Below are 16867 nucleotides of genomic sequence, written 5' to 3' on the forward strand. Positions count from 1 at the left end.
CCACTACGCAGCCTTCAGATAAATGGCTTTTTTTTCTATTGAGTTCTAGGTTTGCACACCACAGTGTTTTGCTAGCAAAGCATTCAGAGTTCTCTTCCAGGAACGGTTTGCATGTGTGTGTATATAAATTTACACACACATACACACACACACACATATATACACACTGTATACTGCATCAGCAAAATATATATATTATATATATATTTATATAAATATAAGGAATATTTCCCCCACCCACCCACCCCCAACATGTTTCTTAGTGTTTGATTTTTTTGTTTTGTTTTGTTTTGTACACAGAGAATAGGGAATTTCAGGAATTTTACATACATTTTAGCAAACAAGTTTTGATCTATTGGCTTCTTGGTGTAGTAATGCAACAGCAAATCATTCTGGCACCAAAGGCTCATACCATTACAAGGAAGCTGTGAATACTAATTTCTTAGGAGGTGAGGCCAGCCCCACGTGAACTTCTCTTGTAAGCCTCTGGTCCACCATGATTCATAAATACTTAGAGTTTGTTTTTTTTTCCTCAATTAATCGTTAGACATTAAAAACGGAACAACAGAGTCACAAAGGGCCACATGCTTTTCATTATAAAGCATTCTCCTTCACTACGTTGCTATCACAGTGCAGACCTGACTGCCTGAATATGCTCAGGAGATTTAGTCAATATTGTCTGTATTTGGTTATGGAAAAGGCTCTCCTTATTTGTTTGTTTGTTTGTTTGTTTTGTTTTTAAATCCAAAGTGCATAGTGAGAACAAATCAAAGCATTTTTTTTTTCCTTTTCGGCATCAGTTTCATCTAAGCATCTTCCTATGAGAGGACTGCTCAGATGCCTTGCCTTTGTCCTCTCCCCTCCAAAAATAAAAAAATAAAATAAAATTAAAAATAATAAAAGAGTTGAGCAAATTAGACATTCATCAGCCTGGTAAACAAACTTTGCCAGCAAATAGAAGTCCTACTATAGTAAAGAAAATTGATAAGACAAAAAGTACGTATGATGACCCAACTACTGTGTTGTTGGGTAATTTATAAGGTTGACCTCCGACTTCATTGATGTAAAATCCTATTGGAAATATTAGGGCAGCCATACAGAAAAGGATCACTGTAAAACAAACCAAAACACAACATTAGTAACATGGTTTGGTGATGAAGAAAACAATGAAAATTTGGCACAAAGGAAGTTTAAAAGAAGAAGGGTTATGGGTTGATAACGTGGTCAAACCTGTTAAAACACGGCGCACTTGTCAAAAGATTTACATATGCTATATATCACATAATATCCACAAAGCCTAACAATTAAATACAGTAAAAGCCTTTTATATAAGTGTTAGGATGATTTTGAATATCAGCATTAAGAAAGGCCTCCAAACCTACTAAGTGCTTACGTAGACTATTCTTTTTTTAACTTTAATTTAAAAAAATCTTAATTTCAGTATATTTAACATACAGTGTTACATTAGTTTCAGGTGTTTGCATAAACTATACTTGACCGTTTAATGTAGTGATTAAGGGCTCTGACTACAATCAGATAGGGGCTATGTTCTGGCTCCACTATTTATAGCTTAGCAATCTTAGGCTTCTGGTTTCCTTTTAAAAATGGGGTAAATACCAGAAGGATAAACAAAACAATGTCAAGTCCCTGGCATGGTGCCAGGTTGACAGTATGTGCTGAATAAATGTTGCATATTATGATCATCATAGTTATTATCCTGTTAATTCTCAGCTCCTCTCGGTATTAGAAGTGGAGAAAAGGTACACACAAATATAGTATCATTTATCTTAATGATTTAAAATCATGTAGTGGAGAAATTTAAAAAAAAAAAATAAAAAAAAATAAAAAAATAAAAATAAATAAGCATTAAAAAAAAAAAATCATGTAGTGGAAAGAATCTCAGCCTTCTGAGATGATTAGCAAACTCTCTCATTATCTCTCATTATGGACAATATTAGAAAAAAATAAAATCTCTCTCAGGTTTCTGAGTACACAGAGGTTAAAGTGGGACAGGAGGACACTCTTTGAGTTTTGTATACAAACACAATGAAATACTGTATATTAGTTGCTAAAATGTTTCTAGAAAGGTATCAGAAAACCCAGTATCTGGGTAGAGTTCCACAGCCCTCTATTTCAGCAAACAGCTTGCTCCCCTGGGCTACCAAAGAAACACTCTTCTTAGCGAACACAAATTACCTATTGATAGGCTAGCTTTTTCAAGGAAATATTTTATGCTTTTTGAAAGCACATTAGTCAAATATTCACAGTCATTCAAATTTCTTTGGAGGCAGAAACATTTTTTTCAGTGTAATGTGAACATAGGTTACTATACTCACTGCATGTGAAGGGTTTGAAGCTCTCCATCATTAACCAAATGAGAAACTTTTTCCAAGTTAAACATAACTTTTTTCTGTATCAGGAATACAGAGTCCTGGATAAACATACCAGCCAACACTTGTCCTAAATTATTTCTGTGTTAAGCAATCAACAAATTTAATAGGTGAGTCCTTAAAAAACCAATTAGGAATCTTTTCCTGGAAGAAATACCTCTAGGGTAATATCCAAGGTATTAAGAAGTAACATTTTCTTAATTAATACACTAGTTTAAGGAACACTTCAGCATTCTGTTTGCTTTGCACCACTTAGGTGGATTATTTTATATTATATAGACAGACATAGAGACTATTTCTTTTTGGGCCAATGAACCACACCAAATAATGTTACATAAGTGAATTTGTATTCTTTCAGATGCCTACTACAGGACAAGTGAAAGAGTCAAGTATTAGGTTTTCTGGCCTTTCTGTTGTATAGTCAGCAGGAAAGACTATTAGTACTGTCAATGCCAGTTATCAGTGTCATCTGTCACCAATTTCTAATGGTTCTTCTGCCTTAATATGGTTTGGTAAGTAAAACGAAATCACAATCTACATATGTATACACAAACTAATAGAATAACAATGGGATAAAGTTGTTGTTTTAAAAACAACTTGTTTCTTAATGTTGACTAATCTAATCTCAAGAAACAAATAATTTAGAAGTGCTTTAGAGATACACAGATATTACAATTGTTCATTCTGTTAATGTGCCAACTTCATTCTTATCCTTTTCTATTTTCTACTATAAAATAAAAGCTATCTTTTACAATGGAGTAATCATTTAATGACTATATTTAGAGTTTAATATTTTACAATAGTTAAATATTTTCTAAGTTAGTTACAAAAAGCTTAATGAGATGTTAAGGAAGCAATAAACTCCTATTCCATCTAATCTTGGTTTTTAATACAAAGAATTAGGTTCTCTATACTTCTGGGAAGATTTAATGTAGGTGGATGAGTTTTCTTTTCTTTTTTCTTTTAACTTTTAACATTTATTTATATTTGAGAGAGAGACAGAACATGAGCAAGGGAGGGGCAGAGAGAGGGGGAGACACAGAATTCGAAGCAGGCTCCAGGCTCTGAGCTGTCAGCACAGAGCCCGATGTGGGGCTTGAACCCACGAACTGTGAGATCATGACCTGAGCCAAAGTCGGATGCTCAACTGACTGAGCCACCCAGGTGCCCCAGGATGAGTTTTCTTTTAAGCTATTGGGACCTGTGAAGTTACTTTAGATCTTAAAATATTATTAATGTGGGGGTGCCTGGGTGGCTCAGTTGGTTAAGTGTTTGGCTCTTGATTTTGGCTCAGGTCACGATCTCAGTTTCGTGAGTTCAAGCCCTGCGTCAGGCTTTGAGTTGACAGCATGGGGCCTGCTTGGGATTCTCCCTCCATCTTTGCCTCTCTCTCTCTCAATCTCTCCCCCAAAATAAATAAACTTAAAAAAAAATTATTAATGCTGATAATACCTATCAACTTTTGACAATTAAATTTTGGGTTCTAAATAAGCCTGTAAAGACAATAGCTTCAAATCTTCCATGGCACAGATTTCTTGGTGGTGAGAGCTAGATATTGGGTGTATTGGGAGATGAGAATGTAAATTACAGTGGCAGAGGAAAGGATAAGGGGTCAGACTTGAAGAAAAACACACATCTTTGTTACCCTTGCTCTCAGAGGCAAGCTGCATCACATGCGGCTCTCCTCTGACAGTTCCCCACTGTGTAAACCTATCAGAAAATGTTACCCTGACATTCTGACCAAAACTGTAATTTAAGTGGAATAGAAATATATAAAATAGAGATAAAGTACATTTTCAAAGGCTGAGTGGAAACACCAGGGGGAGCTCAATCTCTCTCAAGACTGCCACCCCAGCAGACTAGCTCTGTTAACAAAAACAACCTGTTGAAGGAAGCACACAAGAGTAATGCAGCTTTGTGCTGGCTTAGATGACGTTAACTAGGAGATATTGTTGAGCTGAAAAACCAAGGTACAGAACAGTATAAACAGAATATTATTTATAGAACATTCACACATATACATATACGTTTCTATCCACAGGGCACCTCTGGTAGGCAATCCCAGAAACTGGTAACAATGGTTGCTTCCAGCAAAGAGGTATTGAGTAGCTAGGTGATGGAGCCACAAGTAAGACTTACTTTTCACCTAGTGACCCTTTCTTAGGCTTTGAATTATGTACCATATGCACATATTCTTTTTAAAAGTTAAAAATCCATAAACTAAATACTCCTTCTTTGATTTTATTTTACTTCTTAAAGAATGAATTCTACCTGATAAGTAATTGTATCTGTGAGTAACAATTCTCTTTAAATTCTTCATCAATACCCTTTAATTTAGCAGCACTGTCTCTACAACTGCCTGTGGACCCTACTATACAGAAAAGAATGGTCTCAGGAGGTCTGTTTGACCTCAAACAGGTCCTCAACTTGTTTCACATTTCTTAATAAGAAGGAAGACTTTTTTAGTCAAAGGCAACTTGATCTAAGTTTTAAAACTAAGGAAGATATGTAGACAAAAATAAAACAGAGCCAGAAACATACACATTAAAGCGTTTCACAGAGAGATGGGGAGAAATGGAGACTCATGAACTAATGTTCCTATGTTAGGGTCTTTAAGGATAAAATGAGTTCTAATCTAACACTAATGGGGAGACATGGGATTGTGTTTTACCCCTACCATACAAGTTCTAAATGAAAATATCAAGTGAAAGTAAGCTGTATTATAATATTCATTTTTTAAAGCTTATGCAAACCTGAGATAATTATAAGGCATTGAATTAGATGTTAAACCCCATGGTATTTGGCATAAGTACCGTTAGTTATCCTGTTCTTTATATAACTTTAACTTTTATTAAAGTTAAAAAGCCTAAGAATATTACAATATAAATACATTTCCATTGCCATTTTGGGCCAGATAAGTCTTTGTTGTGGGGAGTGTCCCTCACATTTGTAGGATGTTTTACCCTATCCCTGGCCTCTTATCAAGATATCAGTAGGATCCCCTTCACTGTGACAATCAAAAATGTTTCCAGACATTGACAAATGTCCTCTCCCTCTGGGGGAAGGGGAACAAAATTACTTTACAGAGAAAGAAACAAGAAGGCAAAATTACAGAGATATCTTTCCTTTGTGCATTTTTGCTGCTTTTAATTTGGGAAAAGCCAGTGATGTGTTGGGAAATTAAAGCAATCTTGCAAAGTACAAGAGAATGTATAATATATATCATACCATGGGACATAGCTTAATGGAGTAAGAAATGTTGATGAATAATTATCAAACAACCATATGTGTTGATTTTTCAATGGTCCCACAACAACTCATAGCAGAAACTCAAATTAATGATACTGAAAAGTAAATCACCACCTTAATCTAATTTAGACTTCTGTATATTCTCTTCTAGATTTATCTTTATTTGGTAGAGGATGCCAATACCTTTAAGAAGAGTAAAAGACTTGGGTTAGGGGTAGCTCTGAGCCACAGACCTGGAACACTTATGTTACAATGTGAGCAAAAATAAAATTCATTAAGATAGCATTTTATACAAAGAATTAAGGTTTCGGACGTCTTGGTCTTGTGGTGAGAATCCTGAAGAACTGACGGGGCTGCGCAGAGTCTATATGATGGCCAGACTGGGGGTGCTCTTTGATGATTATGGAGTCCTTATTACTGATTCTGGATTATCTTCATTAAACTACCAGAGTGCGCGCCTTCTAGACAAATTTGGTGAGCACAGGTTACTTACTTCCAGTGAAGGCTATCCATCGAGCATATTTTGTAGCTTCTCTTCGCCAGTGGGAAGCCACCAGCAAACCACATGTGACAGTCAATGAAATGATTCCCATGATGATAAAAAACAGTGTGGTGACCCACTCTGGGGGAAGCCGAGGTGGGATGCACGTCCGGTCTCGTCCATGGATTGTCTGACACTGTCGCACAAGGCCCACAGTGAGTGCTCCTGGGGAGATGCAAAAAGGTGGGAACGCTTGAGTGGGTTTGTCATTCCAGGGAATATTCCCCACCAACACCCCTTGAGTCATCTTATTTCTGTGTGGATCGCTCAGGCATTTATTTCACCGAGTCTTATTATTCAGCATTCTGCAATTCACAACGTAGTCATACTTAACATACAAAATGAACTTAGAAAAAAAAAATCACAAAACCACAAGAGGCAGTTCTTTCAGTCACTCATTGAACAAGTACTTTTCGGAGTACTTGTGTCAGGCAATGTTCTGGGCTCTAGCGAAGTAACAACAAACAAGACAGATGAGGCTCCTGCTCTTGTTGAACTTACATACTAGCAGAAAGAAGTGGAACTTTTCTATTCTCAGATCCAAGACCCAATGTACATTATCTGATTTTGGATGGAGAAAAACACTTTTCAGGAAAATGAAGGCAAACTTGAAATATCTAATCATAATACAGAGATAAAATTAAATAATGGATTAAATATTAGAACATATTTTATTAAAGTTAAAAAGCCTAAGAATATTATAATATAAATACCTTTCCATTAAGTTCAAGAAAAAGTTGGGAAAACTGGTAGGTCCTCCCCCATTTGGTAAGTTCAACAATTTGTACAACATACAATTGTTCAGATTGCTAAACCATTACCAGCATGCTTCAGCAGAGGAGCAAAGGCATTAGTGGAAACTTTTCAAAGGCCCCCTCTCTCATTTAAATAACATGAAAGTGATTTTTGTAAAACATCACGTGCTATTTTTACATAAACATGTTCTTATGTCAAACCCAAGGAACCCCTCTATCAAATTTAGGGTGAACTGATTTATAGAAACCTAGATATGGAAGGCAAAAGTATTTATTTTATTCTCTTCCTCATTAAGAAGAACAATTAAAATGTTACTTTTGAGTGAAAACTGCTTGTTTCTCCCTTTAAGAGCATCTACAAATGGGAAAACTGTTGTCTAAAACACAAGAAAATAAATTCCTGTAACTACTGAAAACATAATAGATTTCTGCATCTTTTTTTGGTCTTAATTATTTTCTCAATTTGAGCAAAAACATTACCACCACCACCACCAAAAACACATTAACCTCAAAATCATAGCACTTGCCACAAACAAGTGCCTTTTTTGAGGACAGTCAGTAAAATTCCTAGAGACATTATGGGAAGCTGCCTTGGTGGGAAAGATAGACCAGAGCTGGACATGAGGATATAGATGCACGTGTAGGTGGATGGGGCTGCTGGAGGGGGGGCAAAGGGGGGGGAGGAGGGAGGGAGGGGGAGAGAGAGAGAGATGGAGGGGGGGAGAGAGAGAGAGAGATGGAGGGGGGGAGAGAGAGAGAGAGAGAGAGAGAGAGAGAGAGAGAGAGAGGGAGAGAGGGAGAGAGGGAGAGGGAGAGAGGGAGAGAGAGAGAAGGACAGAGGGAGAGGGAGAGAAGGGCAGAGGGAGAGAGAGAGGCAGGCTATTAAGCAGGCTGCATGCTCAGTGTGGAGTCTGACTCGGGGCTCAATCCCACGACCCCGGGTCACAACCTGAGCCAACTGGAGACGAAATCAAGAGTCAGACACTCAACTGACTGAGCCACCCGGCGCCCCTGCAACCTGTGTTTTGCCATTGATATATTTTTAGAAATAAACCAAAGTGTTCAAAGAAAATGAAGCGAAAAATCAGTTTTCTGAAAACTGAGTTGTAGTCCCCCGTACCCTCAATGCTAATTCTGACTATAACTCTTTTGGGAGAGTGGAAGAAGAGCACTCAAAGAAGCTGTACCCTTTTCTGTCAAATCATCCAATAATTAGGCCCATCTTGTGATCTCCACATAGGTAAACAGCATTATAATTTGGGATTGTCTCCGGCAGAATGGAGACATATGGGGGTTGGGAGGGGAATAGAAAGTGAGCAAACCTTTATAATAATTCCACACACTATCCTTTCTAGGTGCTGCTTGGAGCTCAGTGACTTAGTAGGTCTAAGAGAAGTAAATCAGTTAAAAGTTTTTGACACTTAATTGCTAACCTTGAAATTGCTTGAACCAGAAAAAGGGAGAGCATAGGTTGAGTAGGTACCAGGAAGTTGCGTAATTGTTTTTAAATCGAAACCGTAAAAAGTTTCGTTGAAAAGAAAACTTGAGGGATAGAGCTTGTCTTATGATAAAGCATTTTATTATAATTTTGGAAATAAAGAAGGGATTCACAGAATGCTCAAGAATGAACAGGAAACTACTCTTGATCATTCAGCAAAAGACTTCTAACAAATTACCCTTTATAGTCACTATCCCATTTATAAAACTGTAATTGCTCTAAGAATAGACAACAGGCAATGAAAAATCCTCTGACAAAATCCAATACTGTGGATTCTGATTACAGCAGTAACTTTCTTCACAACTTAATTTAAAATACCAAGAAAGTTTTATTGGTAACACTATATAACTAATGGACTTAGATTTACATTTGATAATTACTTGTTGCTGACAAATATTTAAAATTGTAGGTAGGTCCAGTAACTAAACTGTCTTTCCTTCAAAATATTTCTGAGTATTCTTATGCTACCTCTTACTTCCCGTTTATAGATATGGCAAAGAGCATTAGGGCTCAAATTCAATGTAACTTCCTGTGCCTGTAGATTGTTAAGCTTTCTGAGGGGGACTGCTCTTGCTTCTTCTACTGACTGGCATACCACATCAAATGACTACAAACAGAACAAGTAAGACAAGGAAAATGAGAGCTGTCCCTGCTACAAACCAAATGGAAATAATCTGACACATGTTCAGTTTTAAAAGCAGTTATACTCCTATATTTACAAAGGTCCTTACTACCACACATCAAGACCAAATACTCAGCAGCTTTCTGGAAGAAAAGAATGCTAAAGCTAGCTGAGATATGCTGTATGTAAGAACATCAATTCACAAAAATTTTATTGAATGTCTATGTGCCCAGCATTGTTGTATGGTCAGAGATTCTAAAAACCAATACTCTGTCACACTTTTAGTGAAAATAGACTTTCCTTAAATAAATTATAGGAGGGCTAGTACAAAGAGTCGACATTGCTGCTATAATTCTTTCTCTTGAGTAAGACTCTAGGTCAACATAACTGCTATCATAGTCACATATTTTCCATAAAATGTCTGGGGAGAGGGATCTGCAAAGGTTAACTGTGCTGCTGCTATTACATCTTGTAAATTCAGGTACTGTTGTGCCCAAACTCACACCAGGTCTTTAAATTTCATCTTTTACCTCAAAGAATTATCTCCTGTTTGTAGATTCAAATCCACCTCTCATGTTGACTAGCCAAGACCTTTTACATCCTCCAAATTCTCTGGGCACATTTAGTCTGTATCACACAATCATGCACTTGATTTTAAGGTAGCTTCTTTTTTACCTCAAACAGAAAATGGGCCTTTCAGGAGAGAACTGAACCTTCTACTTCATTGGAAACCCCCCGGAATGGCCTGTAGCAGTGGGCACAAAGCAGGACTTAATAAGCATTTGGTGAGCTTGAAAGAATTAAAAACAAGCTAAAGTTAAAATCATGCAGGATTAAATAGGTTCTTCTGTAGACCTTGTCTTGCTCAATGTGATTTCCTAAGGCACACTAATTAATAATTAACCACAAGCTCAGCCATTCACTAATTTTTGTTTTATCCAATAGGTCCTTTGCTTCTTTAAGGGGCCTGTAATTCTATTTCCCAAACAGCCAATCCATCTTTACCCTGCAGCTGTCTCCTAGGTAACCAATCCAGCCAAATAAAAGACTTGCACACAATAGGAAAAAGGAAACCAAACAGGAACTACAGCATCCCACATGCAGTTCAGTAGCTCACCTGTGTATCACTACACGCAAAAGGAAGTCATAATGAGTTTTACCCTGCTGCGTGGGGTATCTTAATTCAAGAGGCTTTTGACTCTCCGATATCTATAGATCCAGACACTGTTGAAATGATTTAGCACAGCCAGTCTGAGCATGTCTGTTGTCACAAAGAGGGTCATTATAAGGCATGTCATCCCTACAAGGAAAAGCTGTGTCACAGAAAACCGGACACACAGGCCTTGAAAAGCAGAGAGGCACACAAACCCAACAGAGTCTGTCAGAGCTAATCATGTCCAGTAAATGCTTGCCAACCTGGCCACAGAGAGCAGTGAGATGACATGGTTTCGGAGAGAAGTCAGGTGTTAATAGTATTGAGGATCCCTTGTATATTCACTTTACCCCTGCTGTTTTCATGATGTCTTTGGGTTTTGACTATGATGTGTCAGGGTTTGGATTACTTAGAGTCTATCCTACTTGGAATTCGCTGAGATTCTTCAACGTGCAGATTTAAATTTTTCATCAAATTTAGAGAGATGTCAGCCATTATTTCTTCACATATTCTTTCCGCCTCCTCCTTTCTTCTCTTTCTGGGACTCCCATTACGTGTATGCTGGAAGACCTGATAATGTCCCATTAGTCTCTCAATTGCTCAGTTCATTTTTTATTATTTTTTCCTTCTGCTTCTTGGATTAAATCATTTCAACTGACTCATCTTCAAATTTGCTGATGCAAATTTGCCAGTTTTTCATTTCAGTTATTGTACTTTTCAACTCCAGAATTTCTGTTTTCTTTTTATAATTTCCATCTTTTTGTTACATATTCTCTGAGACTTTTTTTTTTAGTTTTTAAAAAATATTTATTTTTGAAAGAGAGACAGAGTGTGAGCAGGGGAGGAGCAGAGAGAGGGAGACACATAATATGTATGAAGCATATTATAAGGATAAGCATATATAAGCTCTAGGCCCTGAGCTGTCAGCACAGAGCCCGATGTGGGGCTCGAACTCATGAACTGTGAGATCATGACCTGAGCCAAAGTCAGACGCTCAACTGACTGAGCCACCCAGGCGTCCCGTGACATTGTTTTCTTACTTTAAGTCTTTATACATGAGTTCCTTTATTTTTTGGAATATACTTACAACAGCTGATTTAAACTTTTTGTCTAGTGAGCTTCCTCAGGGACAGGGTCCATTCTTTGCTTTTATTTTTCTTGTGTATAGAGGCCATACTTCCCTGTTTGTATGTCTTGTAATTTTTAGTTGAAAACTGAAAATCAAAAATATTACAATATGACAACTATAGAAATCAAATCCTCCCTCCCCTAGGGTTTGCTGTTGGTACTATTTGTTTACCGACTTTCCTGGAATAGTTCTGTAAAGTTTGGATTCATTGTTGTGTGTGGCCTCTGAAGTCTTTTCCATTAGCTTAGTAGTCAACTAGTGGTTGGAATTAGATTTCTTTAAATGCCTCAAATCAATGTATCTTTCAGCCTCTACTGTGTCTGTTGTGGAACATTTTCAAAGCTCCAACAGGCAATTTACAACTCTGCCTTAGTATTCCTTTCATGCTAGCATGGAGCCTCAAGATTAGCTAGAGGCAAGAGATTAATTAAGGTCTTCATAGGTCTTTCCTGTGTATGTGAGAAGCTCTAAATACGTATATAGTCTAGATTCCTAGGAGTTTCTCAAAGACTTCTCTGGACATCCTGTTCCCTGGTTTTTCCTTCATGTTGTTCATTAGCCTTTAGTTAGTGTCAAAGATAGTATCACCTCAGCTACCTGCAACTTTAAACAACTGCTGTTGATTGTTTTCAAGAAGTGCCCTGAGGGTAGGGCAGTGAGCTCTGAATCTGGTCAAATAAAGGCAAGCCCTGAGGAGATTCTCCTAGAGCTGGCATTACATAGTATCAATCTCTGAGGATGGAGCTTTAAGGAGCACCAGACCCTCTGGCCATTTCAAGTGGTTGCTGAGCCCCTGGTTTACAGGCTACCAAACTTGCATGGCTATTGACTTTCCAGTGTACTGCATAGCAGGGAGAGGGGGGTGTGATTAGCACAATTTAAACTGCCACAAAGCTTGCTCTTCTTACCAAGATTCAGGGGATTCTCTTAAATCAATGCTCCTTGGATTGTTGTAAGCCTATAGTTAAATTCTAGAGTTCTGAAAAAGTTGACCTGAGAATTTTTGCCAGTGTTTTCACTGCATTTATCGAGGAGCAGATTTTCTGAAGTCCCTACTCCACTATCACAGAAGTTAAAGCCACAGGTCACAATCTGAATCTCTGCTTTGACACACTTGGGTAAATCCCTTAACTTTCCTAAGCTTGTTTCAGCAGCAAATTAATATGACTTAACATTTAGATTTCTGTCAGAAATAAATAAGATGATGAGATAATACTTGTAAAACAACTGGAACTGTAAGCACTGAATAGCGATTGTTTTTCAGGGAAGTAAATTAGGTATTTTTGTTTTAGTTAAAACATACACACACAGGGCAGTAGACACAATAATTTAACACAAGAGTGCACTCATGAAACTCATATTCCAAAATAAAAGGGCTGACATCTGATGGTTGCTATGGCTGCTAGTCATAAAAAGTACTCAGGACAACACTCTCCTGCCCAACTGCTTTAGTATATCATTCAGGTTGAAGATTAAGCACAAGGCAAGTTCAGACCTGCTGAATAAAAACTCTGGGGGCAGATTTTATAGGAGTAGCAAGCTGGGAACATTGGGATTGAGAAAGTGTTGCTAACAGAATGAAATTACAATATGTTGTGTTGGGTAGCAAATAAATAAAAAACAGTCATTAATCTTCCTTTTTTAGTTTGACTTTCTTTTCTCTTAAACTCCACTGGCTGTTCTATCTCTACTTAAATATATATGTTACCAGCTGTTTGTAAGTAGGACTGTGGTTCAGAGGTCATATCTCATTTTGAAATCGACTAAATCGGGGCACTGGGGTGGCTCATTCGGTTAAGCATCCAACTTCTGCCCAGGTCATGATCCCGTGCTTCGTAGGTTCGAGCCCTGCATTGGGTTCTGTGCTGACAGCCCAGAGATTGGAGCCTGCTTCAGATTCTATGTCTCCCTCTCTCTCTGCTTGTACTCTGTCTCCCAAAAATAAACATTAAAAAAAATTTTTAGATCAACTATATCATACCCTATGCCATTCTCTCATTGTAACTTATTCTATCAGCTCTTGCTCCATAAACTCGGCCTTGAGTCTAATCCTATAAATACATTAAACATAAACTAGCAGTTAAACTCTATTTTAAAATCTGCCTTACTGACAAGTACAATATGGTACCAGAATCTGTCCTATTACAATCCCAATCACTGAAGCTCTTAACATAATATGAAGTCATTAAAGAAAAGCCCACCACAATGTTTAAATTGTCTATACAATGTATAAAAAATACGTGGAACGGTATCTGTCACATGGCTAAGAGTGGCCTACTCTGAGTAGGATTAGAGGGTGGAGTAGGGTTGAGAACCGTCATACTTTTTACTGTCTTATCTGAGTGTACATTGATACAATTCTGTCCTTTAAAAAATATGCATTCATTTTATATTTTAAAATTCTAAAATGTGTAGAGTGTTACATATTAAATGTAAATAAAATGTACTAACTGCACATATACTGCACACTGTGAAATCTTTCAATCACTTATGATTTTAAGCACATGCTCTGGATCTAAAAGAAACTAGAGAATGCCAAAGAAATGAAAGTAAATCAGGTAGAGAACTAAAATGGGATTTAAATGACCGCATTTACATCTTCTCTTCCATTTCAACTAGACTACCATGACAAACTGCCATGGAGGAATGCAACAGATCATATTGTTTCCTTCCTGACTGATGTGGCAGAACAAACCCAAAACAAGTTTAATATTCATTTCACTTAATGAATAGTCTCCATGTTTTACATGTAGAAGTGAACTGCTTTAAGGGAGATTATACTGGTAAAGGGAATACAATCAAACAAATTTGGTAGGCCAAATAGTTTTTGTGGGCAGAAAACTGCTGCAGAATTATTTACAAAAGTTTTTTTTAAATGTTTCATTCATTCATTCATTCATTCATTCATTCATTTTGAGAGAGGGAGAGAGAGGATCCAAGAGGGCTCTGCGCTGGTAGCAGAAAGCCCGAGGCAGGGTTCCAACCATGAGATCATGACCTAAGCCGAAGTTGGATATATAACTCCACACAGGCACCCCATATTTACAAAAGTATTTTTTTTTTTTTTAAGAATATGCTTGTCTAGCTCAACATGTTGTATATATATATTTTTTTTTAACATTTATTTATTTTTGAGACAGAGAGAGACAGAGCATGAACGGGGGAGGGGCAGAGAGAGAGGGAGACACAGAATCGGAAGCAGGCTCCAGGCTCTGAGCCATCAGCCCAGAGCCCTACGCGGGGCTCGAACTCACGGACCGCGAGATCGTGACCTGAGCCTAAGCCAGACGCTCAACCGACTGAGCCACCCAGGCGCCCCTACAAAAGTATTTTAATCAAAGGGCTGACCGTTAAAAACTCTACAGCCTTCAATCACAGAAAGGTTAGTCTGTGGACAATGATCAAGAAGTAAACAAGCAATACAGCAGACAAGAATGGCTCTCAATCATGCAAGATTCCTGGCCAAAAGGAGCCATAAAATTAGGGAATTTAGAACTAGAAGGGCTCTCAGAGATCATGAATCCTAATCTCCTGAAGTTAGAGTTTGATGGATACGGAGGCCCAGAGGAATGAAGTGATAAGTCCAAGGGACACAAAGTGACTAGGAGTGCCAAAACTGAAACTCAGGTTTTTTGTTTTTTTTTTTAAAATGTTTATTTATTTTTGACAGAGCGACAGAGCATGAGCGGGAGAGGGGCAGAGAGAGAGGGAGACAGAATCAGAACCAGGCTCCAGGCTCCAAGCTGTCAGCCCAGAGCCCGATGCAGGGCTCAAACTCACAAACTGCAAGATCATGACCTGAGCCGAAGTCGGACGCTCAACTGACTGAGCCACCCAGGAGCCCCTGAAACTCAGGTTTTTAATTAACCACTCCTAAACTATTCCTACCATGTGATGCTGACTTCCTGAACACTATTCACTAAGAAAAGAATGAATAGTATTCCTAAAAATACCATCAGAAACCTTTAGATTTATATCAGAGCAGACTTAATTACAACTCTGTAAGCACAATGACAGTGAGTCTAAGAGGAACCTTCACAGGAGGTCAATACAAAGTGGGAGACGATATTTTTGTCGGTTCATAGGAGTAACTCCCACACCCACATTTCTCATAAATGTTCAAGGAATATGCCAGTCCCAGCTCATCCTTAAAGATATATCCCAATTTCTTTGTCTCAACAAAAAGATTCCCTGCTTTAGGCCCTTATCCTATCGCCAAGGAAAGTTTTGGTTATTTAAAAAAGTTTTTTTAATGTTTAATTTGTGTGTGTGTGTACACGTGTGTGTGTGAGAGAGAGAGAGAGAGAGAGAGAGCGTGCGCGTGAGCGTGTGCAAGCGGGGGAGGGGTAGACAGAGAGGGAGACAGAGAATCTGATACAGGCTCCATGTGATAGCTGGACATGGGGCTTGAACCCATGAACCGTGAGATTATGACTGAGCCGAAGTCGGATGCTCAATCAATTGAGCCACCCAGGTGACCCAAACTTTTTGGTTAAATTCTACTCTCAAATATTACAATAAACACTGATATCACTGATATTTGTCTTATTTATTTGCATAATACAGAAAATGTGCACCACCACCTTCTTAGAAAGGAATTTGTAGGGTACGTCACAATAAATAAATAACTTTGTTGAGGGTATAGCAAAGGTTCCATTGTATGACTTCCAGGTCTGTCAAAATAACTTCTTTTTCCAACTAGTTGATATCTCAATATTAAATAATTTAACATCATTTATTTAATAAATTATACTCCCTCAATTTACATAAGTAAAATAATTCTGATATTAAATCAAGTTCTAAACTATTTAATCATATTGTCCACTGACCTAACTAGGAGACGTCATATCACAGTGATTGGAATTCAGGCTCTGGATTGAGATTCCAGGCCCATCCCTTACTGGTTGTGAGATTCTAGCCAAGTTATTTAATCTCTGTGTGCCTCAGTTTCCTCAACTATTAATGAGGAAAACAACAAAATGACTTCATAGTGCTGTATCGCTTACAAGGGGGAATATGTGTAAAGCACTCAGAACAAATGCCTGATACAGAGTAAGAAGTTGGTAAATGTTAAATATTATTGATATATTGCTATTTCACTATAAGTATATACTTTAAGAAATGAAACAATCTGTGGGATTCCACATTCCTTCTAAATTTATTGTTCTCTCATAGTACCTTTCAGTTCCTTGCTTTCTTGGGTGTAAGATGAAGACATCATAAATAAGTGTTCAATTTATGTAGATCTATTGATCTACATAATTATTAAAAACAAATCACAGCTGAAAAAGTTTAGAGTCCTGAAAATGCAAAGAAAGTGAGTTTAACACAGAGATGATTTTTCTGTTTATTCTGTGCTGTTAGCATGGTCCCTCAATTATAAAAGAGGATGGATTTAAGAGTGGAGAGCTTTAGAAAAAGACAAAAGTTCCAATTCTGACGGCTGCTCTTCTATTTAATCTTTAAGAGGAGTTTGTGTTCTCAACGTAGTTATATTTGGCTTCAGATTGAAAATGTAAAGTAGTATCTC

At 37.6% G+C, this 16867-nt stretch overlaps 1 protein-coding gene across 1 annotated transcript in view; it reads right to left on the reverse strand.

Moving 5' to 3' along the window:
• Positions 1-251: 251 nt before the first annotated feature.
• MOSMO (modulator of smoothened) overlaps positions 252-16867 on the reverse strand; it is a 61422-nt gene continuing 44806 nt past the window's right edge. Inside the window, exons 2-3 of the mRNA XM_042922590.1 lie at positions 6133-6345; positions 252-1110 (exon numbers count right to left, since the gene is read on the reverse strand). Coding sequence (XP_042778524.1) covers positions 926-1110; positions 6133-6345 — 398 coding nt within the window. The 3' untranslated portion in view covers positions 252-925. The remainder of the gene's footprint in view (positions 1111-6132; positions 6346-16867) is intronic.

Source organism: Panthera leo, chromosome E3 (assembly GCF_018350215.1).
Source record: "Panthera leo isolate Ple1 chromosome E3, P.leo_Ple1_pat1.1, whole genome shotgun sequence".
Taxonomy (NCBI): domain Eukaryota; kingdom Metazoa; phylum Chordata; class Mammalia; order Carnivora; family Felidae; genus Panthera; species Panthera leo.